The 20,919-nt window shown below is 39.9% G+C and overlaps 1 protein-coding gene across 1 annotated transcript in view; it reads right to left on the bottom strand.

Moving 5' to 3' along the window:
- LOC131034844 (polygalacturonase-like) overlaps positions 1–18,432 on the bottom strand; it is a 26,765-nt gene extending 8,333 nt beyond the window's left edge. The window contains exon 1 of the mRNA XM_059208556.1: positions 18,298–18,432. Coding sequence (XP_059064539.1) covers positions 18,298–18,432 — 135 coding nt within the window. The remainder of the gene's footprint in view (positions 1–18,297) is intronic.
- Positions 18,433–20,919: the final 2,487 nt, after the last annotated feature.

Genomic DNA, 20,919 nt, shown 5'->3' with positions numbered 1-20,919 from the left:
CATCATTACGGTATTTCCAAATGAGACAAAGAATTTCTAAAGATAAATAGGATGAGAAGATATTTGCAGTTTTCCTACAACCCTTAATGTAGCCTAAAACAACATTTATGATTTCAATACCATTAGTTTCCAAATTAAGACCGAACAAGTTCCATATTTCCTTTGCAAAGTGACATTAAAAAAATATGTGTTTTACAGATTTTGGTACTCTACAAATTTTGCAATTTAGGAAGTTACCCTCCTTGTCTTTAATGGGGAGTTTATTTAGTAGTAGTCTCCAGCCAAAGAATTGTTTTTTAGGTTCATTTTGAGACCCCTAGAATTTACCTAACATATCTTTCCACTCCTTTGGTTCCCATTTTAGTTCCCAACATCTGTTCAGGTGAAGAAAAATGGCATCTGCCTCAGTGAGAGACACATATATGCATTTGTCTTTAAGGGAGGGGAGAGGTGTGCCATCAACCCAGCAGAGTGCAGAGATTGAAGAGTGGGGGAGAGAAGGGTGAGGTGGGGGAAGAGAAGTGGCTAAGGCTGATTTCAAGATGCTATATGTTCTGCTCTGGGACAGCGGGATAGAGAAGGTAATCTTCAAGTCCTCCCATGTTCTCAATTGGCCATTCTCCAGAATCTGGTCAAAATACTTAATTCCCATATTGTGCCACTTTAGTGCAAAGCAGCCTTGCAGAGCTGCCAATGGTTTCCCATTATGAATTAGAGTCTACCATATATAGAAAGGTCTAGAGCTGAGGGAGACAAAGAGCATGAGGTATAGAGATAGGAAGAGAATGATGATAGGAGCCCACTCATTAATGAAATTTGACTAAGTCTTTATTTATATAATTATAAGATCTCCTAAAATCTAAAATTTGCATTATGACTCTTAGAGATTTGAAACCATTTTCGAATATCTTGGCAATATATACATAAAATATAAAAAAGACAAAGGGAAAATCGAAAAGGGGAGGCAAAGGAATTAATGAAGAACACAAGATACCATTGAGAGGACCCGGGTGAATCAGTGGTTATCAACAACCTTAAGCCTTTTAATCCTAAAAATGTGTACTGGTAAGCAATTCCAAGACTAAGGGAGTATACCAGTGAGATAAAAGAAATGATAAAAAAATCAAGCACACACAAAGACACGTCACACAACATCGGATATACGAGGAAAACCCAAAGTGGGAAAAACCTTGGTGAGAAATGTTGCTGGAGTTTACTGCTCCAATCTAGCCTCACAATGAAACACCAGTTTTAAAAAGTTTAGGCCATCAACCCAAAGGAGAACCAACCCCTACACTAAGAACCAACTCAATGAAATATCAATGAATTATTGAATCAATACAAAAGGAGCACCTTGTTACAAATGAGTTTTGTCACCTCTGTACACTTCACCCTGTCGGTTCAACTATTCTATCTTTCTCTGCTTCTCATCACTGTCAGTTGTGTTCACTCTTCCCAATTTCTCTTCTACTCAGCCTCTACCTTGACTAACATCTTCTCTCTCTCTCTCTCTCTCTCTCTCTCTCTCTTCTCTCTCTCTCTCTCTCTCTCTCTCTCTCTCTCTCTCTCTCTCTCTCTCTCTCTCTCTCTCTCTCTCTCTCATCTCTCTCTCTCTCTCTCTCTCTCATTGCTATTGACTTACAGTTTCAAATTTTGTCAGTTAGATGAACTGTCATACTGTGTAACTGGTTACCTTTTAATCTGTGCCTTAACCGGTTAAACCCCCTCTTACCAGTTCATCTATCAACATTCAGTCGCTTTAGTAAAATGCGATGAACTCTTAGACTGATTACCTCTCTGCTTGCACATTCACACTCTCTTCTTCGACATCTAATTTCCAGCATCTGACCTCCTTCATCACAAACTTAGATCTTCAATCTGCATCTTTATACTCATGCTTTCCCGCCAACACGAGAATTCAAACTTCGTTCCCTAGGGTTTTCTTCACCAACCGCAAATCTTATCAAATCATATCTGATCTTGTTTCTAGAATTGACATCCTGCAACAAATCAGATAACACCGCCATCTTTCATCCTTTCAATACATGTTTTCTAAACTTGGCAAACTGCAACCTATTTTTTGGCCTCGCTCTTTGTCAATCATAATAGATGATCTTGTTGTTTCCTACTCCAAATCAGATCTGTCAACCAGATGTCTTGCATTGATCCTTGCATCACAATTTTTTGTCGTTTGATCTGCTTCAAGCCGCAATCCTCTACACTTGACCCATGATTTTTGTAGTCTGCATTAAATGTCGACCCAATCACCAACTACCTCGATGATGCACCGTTCACTTGCCACTGCATGTTTGCCACCTAGAATCCACACATTATCTTTGTCAACATCCAGCTCAGTTCACTATGTCGGTTCAAGCTCAGACGCCGACCAAAAACTCACTCACTGGTAATCACCTTATACTACCTACCGGTTCATCTGCCCTACCAGTTATATAATAACTGGTTAACCTTCAAGCCATGCTCTTCTTTGTTCGGCTAGTTAGGACACAATACCTTTTCACTGCATATGACCCGATGTCATGTTCCTCTATGTTCTGCTTGTCCCTTGCATGCTTATCAGTGGACATGTTTATCGGTTGATACAACACCTACCTGCATACCAGTAGCATACCATACATACTGGTTGACATCAATGACAACATAATGCCAACAATCTCCCCCTTTGCAATTGATGTCAAGACAATGCCAACAATCTCCCCCTTTGGCATTGATGTCAACACACAATATTTACTATCATATCGGTTCCTTCCTCCCCCTTTGACAACAATGACAAAGAGAACAAACAAAAAGCTTTCTCCCATGGTCAAATCTCCCCCTTTTTGTTCAATCTTATTGACTTACCAGTTCAGATTCTATTGGTTAGATGAACTGCTAGAATGTGTAACTGGTTACCAGTTACTCTATGTGTTACCGGTTAAACCCCTCTTACCGGTTTATCTATCAACATTCAGTCACTTCAGTATTCTGCGATGAACTCTCAGGTTGATTACCTCTCTGCTTGCACACTCACACTCTCTTCTTCGACATCTGGTTTCTAGCATCCAACCTCCTTCATCACAAACATAGATCTTCAGTCTGCATCTTTATACTCATGCTTTCCTGCCAACACAAGAATTCAAACTTCACACCCTAGGGTTTTCTTCACTGACCACGAACTGTATCAAATCATATCTAATCTTGTTTCTAGAATTGATAGCCTGCAACAAATCAGATAACTCAGCCATCTTTTATCCTTTCAATACACATTTTCAAAAATTTGCAAACTGCAACTTGTTTTTTGGCCTCGCTCTTTGTCAATCATAATAAATGATCTCACTGTTTCCTACTCCAAATCAGATCTGTCAACCAGATGTCCTGCATCGATCCTTGCATCACAAGTCAGTGTCATTCGATCTTCTTCGAGCCACAATCCTGAGCTCACTTCAACCTTGGTTTTAGCTCAAAAAGCCAGGACTATAACCTAGTGCCTTAGTCCTCTTGGACTTGGCACCTAACACCCTATTCCAACCTTTTCAGGTCCAAATTTAAACTTCAAATAGTTGGGAAAATGTAGAGTAGTAAAGTGCTCCCCGATATCAGCCTTCTTCAAAATTTAAACACAAAACATGTAAGTTGCATATAAATACAACTCCCTCACCCTCATTTGAACATCTCTTAACATCAAGAAAATTCCAATTAAGCATCACAATCAAGCATCTTCAAGGCAGTGGAGGATTTTTGAAGTCAAGCATTAAAGAATTTTGATTCAATGTGTTTCTCCATGAAAGAAGGCATCCATTAACTCCTATCGAGCAACATTAGTTTTGTGAGGCTTTAAGGAAAGAAGTTCATAGCAAAGGCATCAGTTGTCAATTTTGCATTTCCTTTAAGGTTTTAGCCTTTGCCCTACCATTGGTAATCTCTCTCACACCATATGGTAGCTCTATAGTGTAGGTTAATTCCTACTTGGGATTTGACATAGGCAAGCCTATACATACGAGAAAACATTTCCCCCTCTTTTCCATGTGCAAGTTGTAGATCTAACAACTAGAAGTTGCGAAGTTGTAGAGAGCAGACTGAGAAATATAATTCCAAATTTTGAATAATCAAAAACTCATGGACTATGTCAATTATCACATGTGACCCACACTTTTTAGTTGAATTTCAAAGGAGTATTCTATAGAGCATCCTGATCCAAAATCCAAAGTTTTAGTTAATAGAAAAATCACCAAGGTAAGTGCACCAATATGGTGAACAAAAAGGGGGTATAAGTAGCTACTCAAAATTTGAAGAAACCAAAAGAACAAAAATTGTATTTTTTTTGAATCTAGTTTCTAAACTACTAATTGTTTTCAAAAATGGATAAGATTAAAAGAGGGTAAAATCCTTCCTACACATAAAATTGTTCCTATTTTTAAAAAAAAAATGTAATGTAGTGTCTAGTGTGCAAGTCAAAAAATTTAGAACTTTGCATTTATTATTTTGAAAAACCCATTAGTAGAAATATAGATCTAAAAGTGAGTACCAGAAATTGTTGTGTGTGTTTTTGTAATTGTCTAATAAGTTTTTTTTTTTTCAAAGTAGATACGTCCTAAAAATTATATATTGAGCATGCAAATCACATAAACTTGAGCAACATAATCTAAAATGCAAAAAAATTAAAATGTGTAAGGAATTAAGTGTAGAAGAATAATATATAATAAAAAAAATTTTAAAAATTGGACAAGTAGGTCAAAAGTTTTTAAAAAAATTCAACACGTCTCTAATAAGTGGCAAGTGCAAGGTAATGAGTCACAAATTCGCGGAAGTCCGCGCATTGGAAAATGCGCTCTTATAAACGGGGGCCCGTTTTCAAAAAACGGGGGCCCGTTTGTGCTTCGGGCTCCCGAGCCGAAAGGTAACGGGGGCCCGTTTTGTTTAAAAACGGGCCCCCCGTTTTGTTCTAAAACGGGGGCCCGCTTTAAACAAAACGGGGGCCCATTTTTTAGAAACGGGGGCCCGTTTTTAAAAACGGGGGCCTGTTTCTAAAAAACGGGCCCTCGTTTGTTTAAAAGCAGGCCCCCGTTTCTAAAATGGCATTTTTCCTTTTTTTTCCACAATCCGCCCTTGTTTGAAAACGGGGGCCCGTTTTGTGGAAGTTGATTCCACAACCCACCACTTGGCTCGGGATTAGGGTCGGGATAGGCCTGGGATGGCCACACCTGAGACATGGACCTGCAAATTCAAATCTCCATGAATGAAAGCACAAATATGAACTTCAGAAATAGTTTACGTGCCTCTAATTAGAGAATTTTTATACGAAATTAAAAACCCATTTCAGATTATACTGTCTAGATTCTAAATATGTAAATTTATTTAAAAATTGATTATTTTAACTATTTTTCATTTAATTTATACTAAATCGGGTCCATAAATTTGAAATATTAACTAATTTTGTTAATATAATAACTTTTTTATTTAAAGAATTTTCGAAAAAAAATTATATGTCATCAATCTACACAAAATTCTTTTGTATTTAAAAAAAAAAAAAATCAAAAAATGTTAAGTTTACATCAAATTATGTGGGTCGTACACGTCAAATTTTTAAAAAGATAATTACGGCCATTAAAAAATTAATTAAAAAAAAAATATTAGAAAAAAAAATACAAAAAAATATGCTCATCAATCTTCAGTGTGTTACAAACCATTTCCCAAAACGGTTTGAGAAAATAATTTTAATTGTGTCAAAAAGTGTGGGTCGTACACATGCATGGTATGGTCCTGAAACAGGCATTTTTAAAACATAGTTTTCAGAACTCCATTTAAAAAGTTATTTTTTATTATGTGGGTATTAAAATAAATTATATATTTGGAAACTACACTCAGAGGGCTATCTTTTATATTAATGACTTTTTCCAAGATTCAATCTCTAAGTGTTTCAAAATTTAAGCTCAAATGAGACAAAATCTGAAAATCAGGGAAAACACTTCCACTTTTTGGCCAAAAAGTGGACTCATCTTCTTGCACTGACCCAAGTATGGAAACATTAGTGAAAGAAATTAAAAAATAAATACGTTAACGTAGTTCAAATCTAAATAAAATTATATGGTTAGAAGCTTAAAATATGTGTGAAAACATGGTGGTAATTTTACTAAGACCCATTTTATAATCTATAAACTTGATGCCAAGGAAGTTAAGAAACAAGAATAGGAAAAAAGAAATATCAAAATGAGCCAATATAGCTTACAATCCTAAGACTTGTCATCCAAGCCTAAATACAAGCTCATATATGTGTACATGTTAAGAATAAGATAAATGTTTTGCTCATACTAAGCCACAAAAAAATATGCTCCTACTCAAGTTTTTAGTTCCACAAAGAACGAACGTGTTTTGAATGTTAACTCATTTTGTCCTCCCCTTTTTTATTTTCCCTGTGTCTTTTACCTTTCTTATACTTTAGTTTATATTTTATGTACATATATTGGTAGGATGTTTAAGAATGATTTAGATCTCTAGGAGTCATAATGAAGATTCTAGATTTTGGGAGGTCTTATAATTTTTCATTAGCAGGCTCATATCATCATTCTCTTGCTATCTTTGTATCTCACACTCTTTGTCTCCCTCAAGATCTTAGAGACCTATCTATTTTCCTACTACTCTCCTACCCCCACTCTACCTCTCTCTATCTCACTCTCTCCTCTCTCCCCAAGCTATAGATCAGATTATAATTTTTCAGACAGTCAAATTTCAATAATCACCAAGATCCTAGATCATCATTCTTAGACAAACAAATTTTAATAATCACCAAGATCCTATCATCATTTTCTACCTCTATTTCACTCTCTTTGCCTCCCATGATCTTTAGACCTATCTCTCTTCCTATCACTCTTCCTCTCCTCCTCTCTCCCCCTCTATCTCCTCTCTCCACAAGCTCTAAACTTACCTCTCTCACCCTTCACTATGATCTTTATCTCCCCTCTCTTCTCTACCTACCTCACATACATTATCTCCTCTCTATCTCACCTCTCTCTCCCCCTCCCCACCTCTCTCTCTCTCTATCCCTTACCTCTCTCTACTTATATCTATCTCCTCTCTCCCCTTCCCTACATACTTACCTTCACTCCCTCCCTACCTCTATTTCTCTAAACACCTCCCCCTCTCTCCCTCCCTTTCTCTCCCTCCCACCCTCCCATGTTCCTCATTAACTTATCTCTCCTAGCCTTTCCCTCTCTAGATACTTATCTCTATCCCTTCTCTATCTTTCTCTACATACCTATACCTCCCTCCCTCCCTACCTCTATTTATCTACAATTTATCCCCCTCTCTCATTCCCTCCCTACTTCCCTCTTTATTTCTCTTTATCTCACTTCTTTGTCTCCCTTGATATTCATACCTCTCTCTCTCTCTCTCTCTCTCTCTCTCTCTCTCTCTCTCTCTCTCTCTCTCTCTCTCTCTCTCTCTCTCTCTCTCTCTCTCTCTGTATCCATATATATATACCTTTTATTCCCTCCTCCCCCTCTCTCTCCTCTTATATCTCTACTTATATCCATCTCTTTCTCGCTCTCTTTATACATACCTCTTCCTCCTTTCCTACCTACTCTATTTATCTACATACATCTCCCTCCAACCCTATCTCTTTATACCTCCCTCCCTCCCCTCTCTCTACCTCTCTACCTATCCATCTATCTCTACTCTCAACATTCTCTCTCCCTTTCTCTCTTTATCTCCTATCTATCTACCCTCTTACTATCTTTATCTCCCATCTTGCTCTCTCTACCACCTCTCCTTTGATCCCTCTCTACTTCTATTTCCCCTTACTCTCTACCTCATTCCCTCCATACTACTCTCTATCTCACGTCACTCTCTCTCTCTACCTCTCCCTCCCTCGCTCCTCCCCTCTCCATATTCTACTCTACATCTTTCCCCACTCTCAATATCTCTACTTACATCTTTCTCCCCTCATACCTCTCTCTATCTTTCTCTCCTTTCCAAACTACATGTCTCTATCTCCACTCTCCATCTCACCTTCTCTCTCTCCCTCCAAGATTCTCTGAACACTTCTCTATATCTCACCTCTCTCCCTCCATACCTCTCTCTCCCTCTCTCTACACACCTTTCCTTCCCTCCTTTCTCTTTCTCTCTCTACATACCTTTGTCTCCCTCTACTTCTCTCTACCTACCCCTCCCTCATTCCCTCTCCCCTCTCCCTCTCTCTCTACAAACCTCTCTATCTCCCTCTCATTCCCTCTCCTTCCCTCTCTATCTACCTATATGTCCCTTACTCTATAATCTATTTTTCTATATATGCATATCACTCCCTCCTTCTGTCCCTCTGTCATTACTTCCATCTCTCTCTCTCTCTCTTCTCTCTCTCTCTCTCTCTCTCTCTCTCTCTCTCTCTCTCTCTCTCTTCTTATCTCTATATTATCTCTCCCTCTCTCCCCCTACATACCTCTCCCTCCCTCCTTCCCTCTTCACTTCTCTTTATATCACCTCTCTCTCTCTTGCTCCTTCCTTTTCTAATTCTCTCTATCTCCCATCACTCATTCCTTACCTCTCCCCCCTCTCTACTATGTTATTAACCATAATAAATCCTAAAAAACACTAACCCTAGGATACCTCTCCTTCCCTCCTCTCTCTAATTATCTACTTCTATCTCCCCTTTCTCTACCTCTTTCTCTCCCTCCATCTCTTTCTCTCCCTCTCTCCCCACATTCCTCTCTCTACTTAGCTACCTCTCCCACTTGAGGTAGGGAGGGAGATGTATGTAAAGATAATTTTACTATCTCATTAGTGTTTTTTCTAGGGTTTATTTAGGTTAATGAGGAATTATTTCAGTTTATCAACATTGGCGTTTATTAGGAATTATTAAGCTTATTTAGGGTTTGTTAGGGTTAGTGTTTATTAAGGTTTATTAGGACTAATTCATGTTTATTTAGGTTTATGAACTTAAATTAACCCTAGTTAACCTTAATAAACAATAACTCTTCATCTCTACCTCTTCCTACATGTTTCATTATCCACCTCTCTCCCCCGCTCTAGGTCTCTCACCTCTCTACCTCTACCCCTATTTATCTCTCTATCAATCTTCCCCTTTTCTCCTTCCTCTCTTCTCTCTAGTATTACCTCTATATATGTCCCCTCTCCAAGTCTCTCACTCCCTCCCACTTTACCTCTCTAACTCTCCATCTATGCCTCATTACACACATTTATCACCTCCCCCCCTCTCTCTCTCTAGGTCTTTCATCACTCTATCCTCCTTTAGGTCTCTCACCTCTCTCCCCCTGTCCCTATTTATTGATCCTCTACTTTACCCCTCCCGAGCTATTCTCTCTCACCTCTTTATAATTCCCCTCTCCAACTCTCTCCCTCCCTTCCTCATTACCTCTCTACCACTCCCTCACTATCTCATTACACACATTTCTCACTCCTCTTTATATCTCTCACCTCTCTAGCTCTCTCCCTTTGTCCCTCTTTTTTTATAAGTAGAGAGTGAAGGGGAGAGAAAGAGAGAGAGGTGAGATAGGAAAAGAGAGAGATACATAAATAAATATGGAAGAAGGGAGGGAGAGGCATACATAGATAAAGAGAGTATGGGAGGAATGAGGGAAGGGCATGGAGAGAGAGAGAGAGAGAGGGGGGGGCAGGAGAGGTATGTAGGGAGAGGGAGGGTAAATATAGATAAGTAGTATGGGAAGGAGAGGGAGAGGTAAGGAGGGAGAGACATGTAGTAGAGAGAGATAGGTAGAGAGGTTGAGAGAGAGAGAGAGAGAGAGAGAGAGAGAGAGAGAGAGAGAGATGGATAAATAGAGAGGGAGGAGATAAAGAGGGAAAGGAGAGGGGAGATAGATAGTAGAGGTAGATGGATAAGTAGAGAGGCGAAGAGAGCGAAGGAGGGAGGGAGGTAGGTATAAAGAGAGGGTGGGAGGGAGATGTATGTAGAGAAATAAAGGTAGGTAGGGAAGGAGGGAGATGTATGCATATAGAGAGGGAGATGGGAGATAACTATAAGTAGAGATAGAAGGGGAGATAAATATGGATGAAGGAGCGAAGGAGAGCTACGTAGAGAAATATAGGTAGGGAGTGAGGGGGAGGTATGCAAAGAGAGGGATAGGGTGAGAGAGAGAGGTAGAAAGATAGGTCTATATCTCGGGGGAGAGAGGAGAGAGTGAGATAACACTCAATAGGTAGAGAGATGGAGAAAGAGAGAGAGATAGGGAGAGAGATGGGTATATAGGTCGAGGGAGATAAAGAGAGTGAGATAGGGAGAGAGATGGGTATAAAGCTCGAGGGAGACAAAGAGAGTGAGATAGGGAGAGAGATGGGTATAAAGCTTGAGGGAGACAAATAGAGTGAGATAAAGAGAAATAGAGAGGGAATGAGCGAGGGAGAAAGAGAGAGGGAGATTTATGTAGATAAATAGAGGTAGGGAGGGAGGGTGGTGGAGGTATGTAGAGAAAGGGAGAGAGGAGATAGAGATAAGTAGAGAAAGAAAAGGTTAGAGAGATAAGTGGAGCTCGGGAGCATGGGTGGGTGGGATAGAGAGAAAGGGAGAGATAGGGAGAGCTATGTAAAGAACTAGAAGGAGGGAGGGAGTGAGTGGGGGTATGTAGGGAAAGGGAGAAAGATAAAGATAAGTAAAGAGAGGGAAGGAGAGTGAGAGGTGGGGAGGGGCAGAGAGAGGCGAGATAAAGAGGGGAGAATATGTTTGAGGTAGGTAGAGAAGAAAGGGGAGATAAAGAGTAGACTGAAGGGTGAGAGAGATAGGTTTAGAGCTTGCGGGGAGAGGATAGAGTGAGTTAGAGGTTGAGAGAGGGGGAGAGGGAGAGTGATAGGAAAAGAGATAATTCTAGAGATCGAGAGAGAGAAAGAGACTGAAATTGAGATAAAGAGAGTGATGATAGGATATTGGTGATTATTGAAATTTGACTAAGTTTGAGAAATTATAATATCTAAAGCTTGGGGAGAGAGAAGAGAGTGAGATAGATATAGGTGGAGAGGGGGGAGGTGAGAGATAGGGAAGTAGAAAGGTCTAGAGCTTGAGGGAGACAAAGAGCATGAGATATAGAGATAGGAAGAGAATGATGATAGAAGCCCACTGATTAATGAAATTTGACTAAGTCTTTATTTATATAATTATAAGATCTCCTAAAATCTAAAATCTGCATTATGACTCTTAGAGATTTGAAACCATTTTCGAATATCCTGGCAATATATACATAAAATATAAAAAAGACAAAGGGAAAATCTAAAAGGGGAGGACAAAGGAATTAATGAAGAACACAAGATACCACTGAGAGGGCCCGGGTGAATCAGTGGTTATCAACAACCTTAAGCCTTTTAATCCTACAAATGTGTACCAGTAAGCAATTCCAAGACTAAGGGAGTATACCAGTGAGATAAAAGAAATAATAAAAAAAGAAATCACACACAAAGACACATCACACAACATCAAATATACGAGGAAAACCCAAAGTGGGAGAAACCTCAGTGAGAAATGTTGCTGGAGTCTACTGCTCCAATCTAGCCTCACAATGAAACAACAGTTTTACAAAGTTTAGGGCACCAACCCAAGGAGAACCAACCCCAAATGATTTATGAGCACCAACCCAAACAAGCACCAACCCCTAATGATTTATGGGCACCAACCCAAAGGAGCACCAACCCCTAATGATTTATGGGCACCAACCCCTACACTGAGCACCAACTCAATGAAATATCAATGAATTATTGAATCAATACAAAATGAGCACCTTGCTACAAATGAGTTTTGTAACCTTTGTACACTTCACCCTGTCGGTTCAACTATTCTATGTTTCTCTGTTTTGTTCACTCTTCCCGATTCCTCTTCTGCTCAACCTCTACCTTGCCTAACATCTTCTCTCTCTCTCTCTCTCTCTCTCTCTCTCTCTCTCTCTCTCTCTCTCTCTCTCTCTCTCTCTCACATTGCTATTGAATTACCAGTTTAAATTCCATCGATTAGATGAACTATCAAACTGTGTAACTGGTTACCGGTTAATCTGTGCCTTATCGGTTAAACCCCTCTTACCAGTCCATCTATCAACATTCAGTCACTTTAGTAAACTACGATGAACTCTTAGACTAATTACCTCTCTGCTTGCACATTCACACTCTCTTCTCCGACATCCAGTTTCTAGCATCTGACCTCCTTCATCACAAACTTAGACTTTCAATCTGCATCTTTATACTCATGCTTTCCCGCCAACACGAGAATTCAAACTTCATGCCCTAGGGTTTTCTTCATTGACCGTGAACCGTATCAAATCATATCTGATCTTGTTTCTAGAATTGACATCGTGCAACAAATTAGATAACACCGCCATCTTTCATCCTTTCAATACATGTTTTCTAAACTTGGCAAACTGCAACCTATTTTTTGGCCTTGTTCTTTGTAAATCATAATAGATGATCTTGTTGTTTCCTACTCCAAATCAAATCTATCAACCAGATGTCCTACATCAATCCTTGTATCACAAGTTTGTGTCATTTGATCTTCTTCAAGCCGCAATCCTCTACACTCGACCCGTGATTTTTGTAGTCTGCATTAAATATCGACCCAATCATCAACTACCTCGATGATGCACCATTCACTTGCCACTGCATGTTTTCCACTTAGAATCCACATGTTATCTTTGTCAGCATCCAGCTCAGTTCATTGTGTTGGTTCAAGCTTAGGCACCGACCAAAAAATCACTACTGGTAATCACCTTATACTACTGGTTCATTTGCCCTACCAGTTATATAATAACTATATAACTGGTTAACCTTCAAGCCATGGTCTTCTTTGTTCGGCTAGTTAGGACACAATACCTTTTCACTGCATATGACTCGATGTCATGTTCCTCTATGTTTTGCTTGTCCCTTGCATGCTTATCGGTGGACATGTTTACTGGTTGATACAACACCTACCTGCATAGCAGTAGCATGCCATACATACTGGTTGACATCAATGACAACATAATGCCAACAATCTCCCCCTTTGGCATTGATGTCAACACACAGTATTTACTATCATATTGGTTCCTTCTCCCGCTTTGACAATAATGACAAAGAGAACAAACAAAAAGCTTTCTCCCTTGGTCAAATCTCCCCCTTTTTGTTCAACCTTGTTGACTTACCGGTTCGGATTTTGCCAGTTAGATGAATTGCCAGAATGTGTAACTGGTTACCGGTTACTCTATGCGTTACCGGTTAAACCCCTCTTACTGGTTCATTTATCAATATTCAGTCGCTTCAGTATTCTACGATGAACTCTCAGGTTGATTACCTCTTTGCTTTCACATTCACACTCTCTTCTTCGACATCTGGTTTCTAGCATCTGACCTCCTTCATCACAAACATAGATCTTCAGCCTCCATCTTTATATTCATGCTTTCCCGCCAACACGGGAATTCAAACTTCATGCCCTAGGTTTTTCTTCACCGACTACAAACCGTATCAAATCATATCTGATCTTGTTTCTAGAATTGATAGCTTGCAACAAATCAGATAACACTGCCATCTTTCATCCTTTCAATACACATTTTCTAAACTTGGCAAACTTCAACTTGTTTTTCAGCCTCGCTCTTTGTCAATCATAATAAATGATCTGACTGTTTCCTACTCCAAATCAGATCTGTCAACCGGATGTCCTACATCGATCCTTACATCACAAGTCTGTGTCATTCGATCTTCTTCGAGCCACAATCCTCGACACTCGACCTGTGATTTTTGCAGTTTGCATTAAATGTCGAACCAATCACCAACTACCTCGACGATGCACCATTCACTTGCCACTGCATGTTTGTCACTTGGAATCCACGTGTTAACTTTGTCGGTATCTAGCTCAATTCACTGTGTCAGTTGGTCCAGGAGCACCTAGGACTTAGGCTAATATTCCTTCTTCAATTTTGGCTTGTACTGACCTTAGCCAAGTTAGATTTGTAATAAGGACTCCAGGAGGGTCCAATGTGTGTGATTAGAGTCTAGGTTGATCCAAGTGTATGCCTAGTTTAGTTGGTTTTCTCCTAGGTTTGCACTTTGTTGGTTGTTCTTGGTTTGAGCAGTCAATGATGCCTTCTAGATGGTCAAAAGAGGCATAGTTTGGTTAAAGTATTAGAGGGGTTAAAAATATCCTTAGAAATGTTTAAAAAGAAGTTAGTAATGACTTGTAATAGGATGCCTACGTGGGAAAGGCAAGATGTGGAAAATTGTAAAAGTTGTCATGACAACTTTGGTCCTAAAAGAGCTTAGCGGTGGAGTTAGGGTTAAAACATTGACCTAAGATGCCTCCACACGTGGGGAAGACTATTTAAACCCTCTCTTTCATAGATACCAAGGTTGGAAGCATTGATTTTTGTGAATGACAATCTGAAACCACTCATTTTCGGACTGTTATCATTGTTTTTGTCTTATTTTGCATAAAAGAGTGAATACAAATAGATTTGTGAGATTTTGCCAAGATCAAGAGCTCAATGAAATGTACAAAATAGAGACATAATATGGAACAAGAATAAACTGTATTCTCATCAATAGAAAATGATCAATAATCAAAATTACATACAATGTAGATGAACTTGCTTATATAGGCAAGGCTAGGGATATGTGAGCACACAAACATGACATGTGGCTCCATAAGAAACAAGGGTAGGTAGGAAATAGGTGTGGGTAGGTAGGAGAAATAATATAATAGTCCACATGAGGTGGATCACCCACTGAATGTGGAGTGTAACAACAACAGTGGAGTGTAACAACAAGAGTGGAGTGTAACAACAAGATCAACACAAAAAAGGTGGAATTTCTCCTATACACACTATCCCAATGTGGCACAAACACCCAAGTGTCTCATACCCAAACTACTATGAAATGCATTATCCTAAGTAAATTTAAGTAAGTGTAATAATATCCAAGATGAATAATTATTTACACCAACACCCCCCCTTAAGTGCAACTTAGGGGAATGCACTTAAGTCTACAATGCAACTAAGCAATGCAAGATGGGTGCCGACTACTAGGCCATGTTAGGTACCCATGTACAAATGCAAATGCATGTAAACCAATGCAAAGAAATCTCTCACAAAGTGGGGAAAGAGAGAAAAACCCAATGGGAAAAAACCCTCCCCCAAAAGAGAGATGAAAATCATACAAGAGAACTCTCATAGAAGAATGTGAAGGACAAAACCCCATGTGAGGAAAAAGTCCCCCCCATATGAGAGAAGAAGAGAAGCTAGGAAGCCCCCCCTCAATGTGGAATCTGCACCAATGATAGAAGCTCGATGTATGAAGAAACTGCTCCATGAACGTCGAACAACATTCCTCCCCTTAGGAAGAAACAAAACCAAAGGTGTATCCATGAAGTCTCCCCAATCATGAAGGGAAGATGTATGAAAAAAACTCATGATGAAAGGAATCTCTGAAAACTGCTCAAATGTCCCCATGTCGATGCTAAAAGATACCCCCTCCAAAGGTGGTAAACTGTGCCACACTGTTGAAAAAGGCACTCCAAGATCTAGTGGAGATGGATGTAGAACATTTCCCAAAGACTCACATGTCTCCTCAAAATATAAAGAGACCTCCTCCAACTGTTGTACATAAGTATCCACAATCATGTCAACCTCAAAAGAATGATCATGTAGAGAATGAACAAGAGGGCCAGAGTGTGCCCTCACAACAATTGAAGAAGGATCACCTTCATCAAAGAGAAGATGAATGTCATCAATGATGTCTCCCAAATCTGCAATGTAGGATTCCACAAACAAACCTGCAATGTCTGTCAAGTAATCATCCCATGAATCTGAAGCTAGAAGACAATGAATATCTTGTTGCACTGAATCACATGAAAGCAAAACTGTCGCACTATCCACATTATCAGGTGCAATAGGTGATGTGATATCAATATGAGGAGATGAAATACAAGACTCAAGAACGGGGTCACATGTGAGAATCCCCATGTTCAAGTGTCCAAAGTTCTCCTCAAAATCTGAACCATCATAAGAAGTGTGATCATAATGTGGAGAATCATCAAATGTGAAATCATCATCATCAACAAAATCTGAAAAGGAGTATAACCGAGATGCATGATCAACCACCCCGGTCACAATGATAGCTCTAGTCTCCAAGTCTCTAATGAAAACTGAGTCAGGTGTGAACTCCACAACTCTCTTAGTTGCGCCATGTGTGATTTGATAGATAGAAAGGAGATTGTTTGTCAAGTGGGGTACACACAACACATCATTGAAGGAGTTATCCCCAATGTCAATAGATCCTTTCCCAATCACATCCATGTATGTATGATTGCCCATCAAAATCTGTGGCATGGTGCAAGGCTCAAATGTAGAGAACATAGACTACGAAGATGCCATATGATGAGAAGCCCCTGAATCTAGAAGCCATCTTTCTGAATCATGACTAATAGTAGCACATAGAGCTTTTCCTTTTCTTGTTCCAAAAGAGTGAGTCTTCCCACTTGTAGAAGCCATGAATGCTTGCCCTTTTCCTTTTGAATGTGAGGAAGTGGAAGTTGATGAATCATCCTTCTTATAGACTTTAGGCAAATCAATGTTATGCTTTTTGATGATGTGTGTGAGCTCATCAATCTTCTTAGAATGGCAACGATGCTCCTCATGACCAATCTTTTTACAATAAGCACAAGTAGGTCTCTCCCTCTTTGGTGAATTATCTCTCTTGGAAGAGGATGAATCTCCTTGTTGTGGAGAAGATGGTGCTTTTTCTTTAGGCTTTGATTGCCATTTCTTCTTGTTTGAGTTGTCCTTTCCTTGATTTCCTTTGTTCCCTTGATTTGCCACTAATGCTTGAGACTTAGAAGCCTTAAGAATACCCATGCTTATCAACTTAGTTTGTTCCATCATCAACATTTCATTGAAAGCATCAAATGTAGGCATTTTGTAGCTTGAACCCATTGTCATCCTATGGGTTTGGAAACTAGAAACAAATGCTGCATATTCTTGTGGAAGCTTGCCTATCAAGTTGAATATCAATTGAGTATCCTTCTTATCAATGCCACAATCTTTGAGTTGTGCCCTCAACTCATTTGCCTTAGTGACATAATCTTGTATAGTATCAAAGTTCTTAGGATCTAACATGGTGAGATCACTATCAATTTGATATCCCCTAATCTCATCAACTTGACCATACAAGTCTTGAAACTTTTGCCAAGCATCCTTGATTAGAGTACATTTCTCAATATGAAAAATGAGATCCTTTGATACATACTTTCTTAAGGTACCAATTGCCATGATATTTTTAGTGAGCCAATCCAAGTGACCAATTGGATCAACCTTAGGATCAGCGGGAGCAACAATAGTTCCATCAATGTAATGAGTGAGTCCTTTTTCCATAAGTTTACTCCATGCATCAATTTTCCAAGTAGCATAATTATGTGGAGTTAAGAGAGGAAACTTAGAAGAACCCATAGCAGCAAAAAGGAAGGAACACAAGAGCACAAAAGCACAAGAGACACCCCCCCAAATTCAATCAATCAAAGTACCCCCCCCAAAGTGATGATTTTGGCACTTTATACTTAGTGCGATTACAATGAGCCACTTGCAAAACAAGGCAAAGTGGACTTATGATGCAAATTTTACAACTTCTCAAATGAGATACAAGAGACTTTAATCAATAGTGCAATGAATCTAACTGAGATTCAAGCAAATATACAAGTAACAAGAGAGCCAAAAAAGGCCAAAATCTGAAAGTACAATTTCTACTTACAATGACATCAATCTAATAGCATCATGTGAAAGTAGACAAAAAAATACGCACTTTCAAAAAAAACTGCACCTGAAAAGGAGGTCGTATGACCCCAAACGAAGTCTCTGAAGTTGCAAAAACTAGGATTACTCAGGTACAGTCACCAAAAACTGCATTTTCTGAAAAATCAATGCATCAAAATTAAAAAAATTCTTCACCACTGCGGAGAGCACAAAATTCTAGCCCATTTCAAAAAAAATTGCACCCAAAAAGGAGCAAAAATGAGCAAGTTATGGCCATTTGAAGTTGAACTGCAAAATCAAAAATGCAAATGAGAGAGGCTTGCAAATTTTTTGAAAAATGATGATGTGGCACTGACATCATCAAGTCACTAGGTTAAATTTGACGGTCGTATGACTGTCGCAAAAACTTTGCCTCTCTGTTGAGTAGGCGTCTGTACTGTACGGACTGATGACATGGCAGATGACTGTGCAGGCCGTACCGTACGAATTTGCTGACTGGGCACTATACAGTGGCGTACGGAAAGCTGATTGTGTGAGCCACGTGGCGTCTGCGTGGCGACCGTACGGGTATGACGTGTAAGGGTTGTACCCGTGGGCCAGTGGCTGCCTGCCACGTGGTGGGCGCGGGTCCTCCGATCTGGGTTGTCGCCGGCGGAGGAAGCGGCCGGAGCCGAGGGAAGCCGGCGGCGGCGGGGGAGCTGAGGCACTCAGGCAGTGGCGGCATGTGGTAGCGGGCGTCGAAGAGGAGGAGCGGGCGCAGCGGTAGATGCAGAGCGGCTGGCAAGAAACCTGGGCGCCGGCGACGGACTGTGTCGGGAGGAGTCGACGCGGTGGCGTCGAATTGCGGGACGTTCTGCGAGGTAGCGTGTGGAACGAGGCGACGGGTACGGGCGGCGCCTGCAACGCTGCAGACCTGCAGGTACACTCTGCACGGGGGGGGGTCTGCGGACCCCCCAAAAACACTTTTGTTTTTTTTGATTTTTTTGATTTTTTGAAAAGATTTTTCAGAAAATGAATTTTTTTTTTTGATTTTTGATTTTTTGAAAAAAATTTCAGAAAATGAAATTTTTTTTTCGAAAAATATATAAATTTTTTTTCGAAAATCCGTACAATACTAGCAAAATTGGCGAAAAAAATTTTCTCACCAAAATAGGCTGACTTTATAACCAAAATTCATGGAAACGGCCTTTTGGACGCAATGGCGGGGTCGGATCTGGTCTAGGACGCCTCCAAAAGATGCTGCTCCTCAGATCTGCCTCTTGACATCGCAATAATGCCTCTTCAAGACGAATCAATGAAGCCCCAAAAGCTCTGATACCATGTGAGATTTTGCCAAGATCAAGAGCTCAATGAAATGTACAAAATAGAGACATAATATGGGACACGAATAAACTGTATTCTCATCAATAGAAAATGATCAATAATCAAAATTACATACAATGTAGATGAGCTTGCTTATATAGGCAAGGCTAGGGATATGTGAACACACAAACATGACATGTGGCTCAATAAGAAACAAGGGTAGGTAGGAAATAGGTGTGGGTAGGTAGGAGAAATAATATAATAGTCCACATGAGGTGGATCACCCACTGAATGTGGAGTGTAACAACAAGATCAACACCAAAAAAGGTGGAATTTCTCCTACACACACTATCCCAATGTGGCACAAACACCCAAGTATCTCATACCCAAACTACTATGAAATGCATTATCCTAAGTAAACTTAAGTAAGTGTAATAATATTCAAGATGAATAGTTATTTACACCAACAAGATTGAATCCATCGATCCAAACTTGGATAGTTGTTCTTTGGTGCATTATAGTGCCAATCAATCCATTTCATGCTTTGTACATAGGTCTTGTTAGTTCTTTTACTGTTTTGTTTTCAAACAACCAGTTTTGGCTTGTAAATAGCTTATCAGTGAAAAATGGTTGCCCCATAAAATCCCACTATGCTACCATCACGACCTGTTGGGACATGGTAGGAAATCCAATGTACATTGTAAGTATGTAGGGAGGAGTTCTGGGAGTGAAGTTTACCATTGTTGCCACCTTGCTCTAGGCGAGTCCTGTTGCAACCCGACTAGGAAGATAAGGTGGAGAAATGACAAAAGAATGCAGGGGTGAAACCAAAACCTTAGCCTAAGCATTTGAAATTATTTATTAGGTCCATACAGAGTTTCAGATGGAAGGAGAAGCTTTGACAAATCCATTTGATGCCCTTTTCACAAAGTTGGACAGTCAAAGTCCTAAAAGCCATTGAAACCCTAGCAAAACCTCATTTTTGGGTTAGGGCATTGTACGAACACTTGGGGGTCTAAAACCAACCAAATCTCTTGGGGTTCAATGAGTGATTGAAGAATCATAAAACTCTTTGTAGGGTCATTTGGACCGTATGACCAAAAATCCCTAAAAACCCGGATTAGGACGCCTAACTGGGGCTCTTTCCTCATATCCCTCTTTTGAGCATTTTCTTGAAATCGGTAAGGAAGATGAATTTGGCAATAGAACAAATGGATCTAGTTGACCAAATCCCATGTTGAAAGAACACCTCCACACCTCTACAAAACACATGAGAATATTGGGGGTGAGAGTGACAAAATGTCAGTTTGAAGGATTGAGAACTAGTAGAGAACATTGAATTGGTAGAGTTCCTAGTGAAGACACTTGTTGAAAGTCACCTTAAGGTGGACAAAGCAATAGTCGTAGCAGAGTTTGAGAAGGACTAGTGGGTCTTGAAGCATAGCAAGGCCTAGTGGAGTTGGTGGAGTGAGCAACACCAATAGGAGAAGTGTGAGCAAGCTAGGTAAACCCTATCATTAGTTCAGGCTTAGACACTGACCAAAAACTCACTACCGATAATCACCTTATACTACCAGTTCATCTTCCCTACTGGTTATATAATAACCAGTTAACCTTCAAGCCATGATCTTCTCTGTTCGGCCGGTTAGGACACAATACCTTTTCACTGCATATGACCTGATGCCATGTTCCTCTATGTTTTGCTTTTCCCTTGCATGCTTACTAGTGGACATGTTTACCGGTTGATACAACACCTACCTGCATACTAGTAGCATACCATACATACCGGTTATGCTATACCGGTTGACAACGCCGGTTGACATCAATGACAACATAATGCCAACACTAAGAGGGGGGTGAATCAACGATTATGAACAATTTTCAACTGTGTGTGCAACCGATAAAGTAA

The sequence above is a fragment of the Cryptomeria japonica genome, chromosome 7 (assembly GCF_030272615.1).
Source record: "Cryptomeria japonica chromosome 7, Sugi_1.0, whole genome shotgun sequence".
Lineage (NCBI taxonomy): Eukaryota > Viridiplantae > Streptophyta > Pinopsida > Cupressales > Cupressaceae > Cryptomeria > Cryptomeria japonica.
The sequence above is the reverse complement of the archived record's forward strand: the minus strand, read 5'-3'. Positions and strand labels throughout refer to the sequence as shown.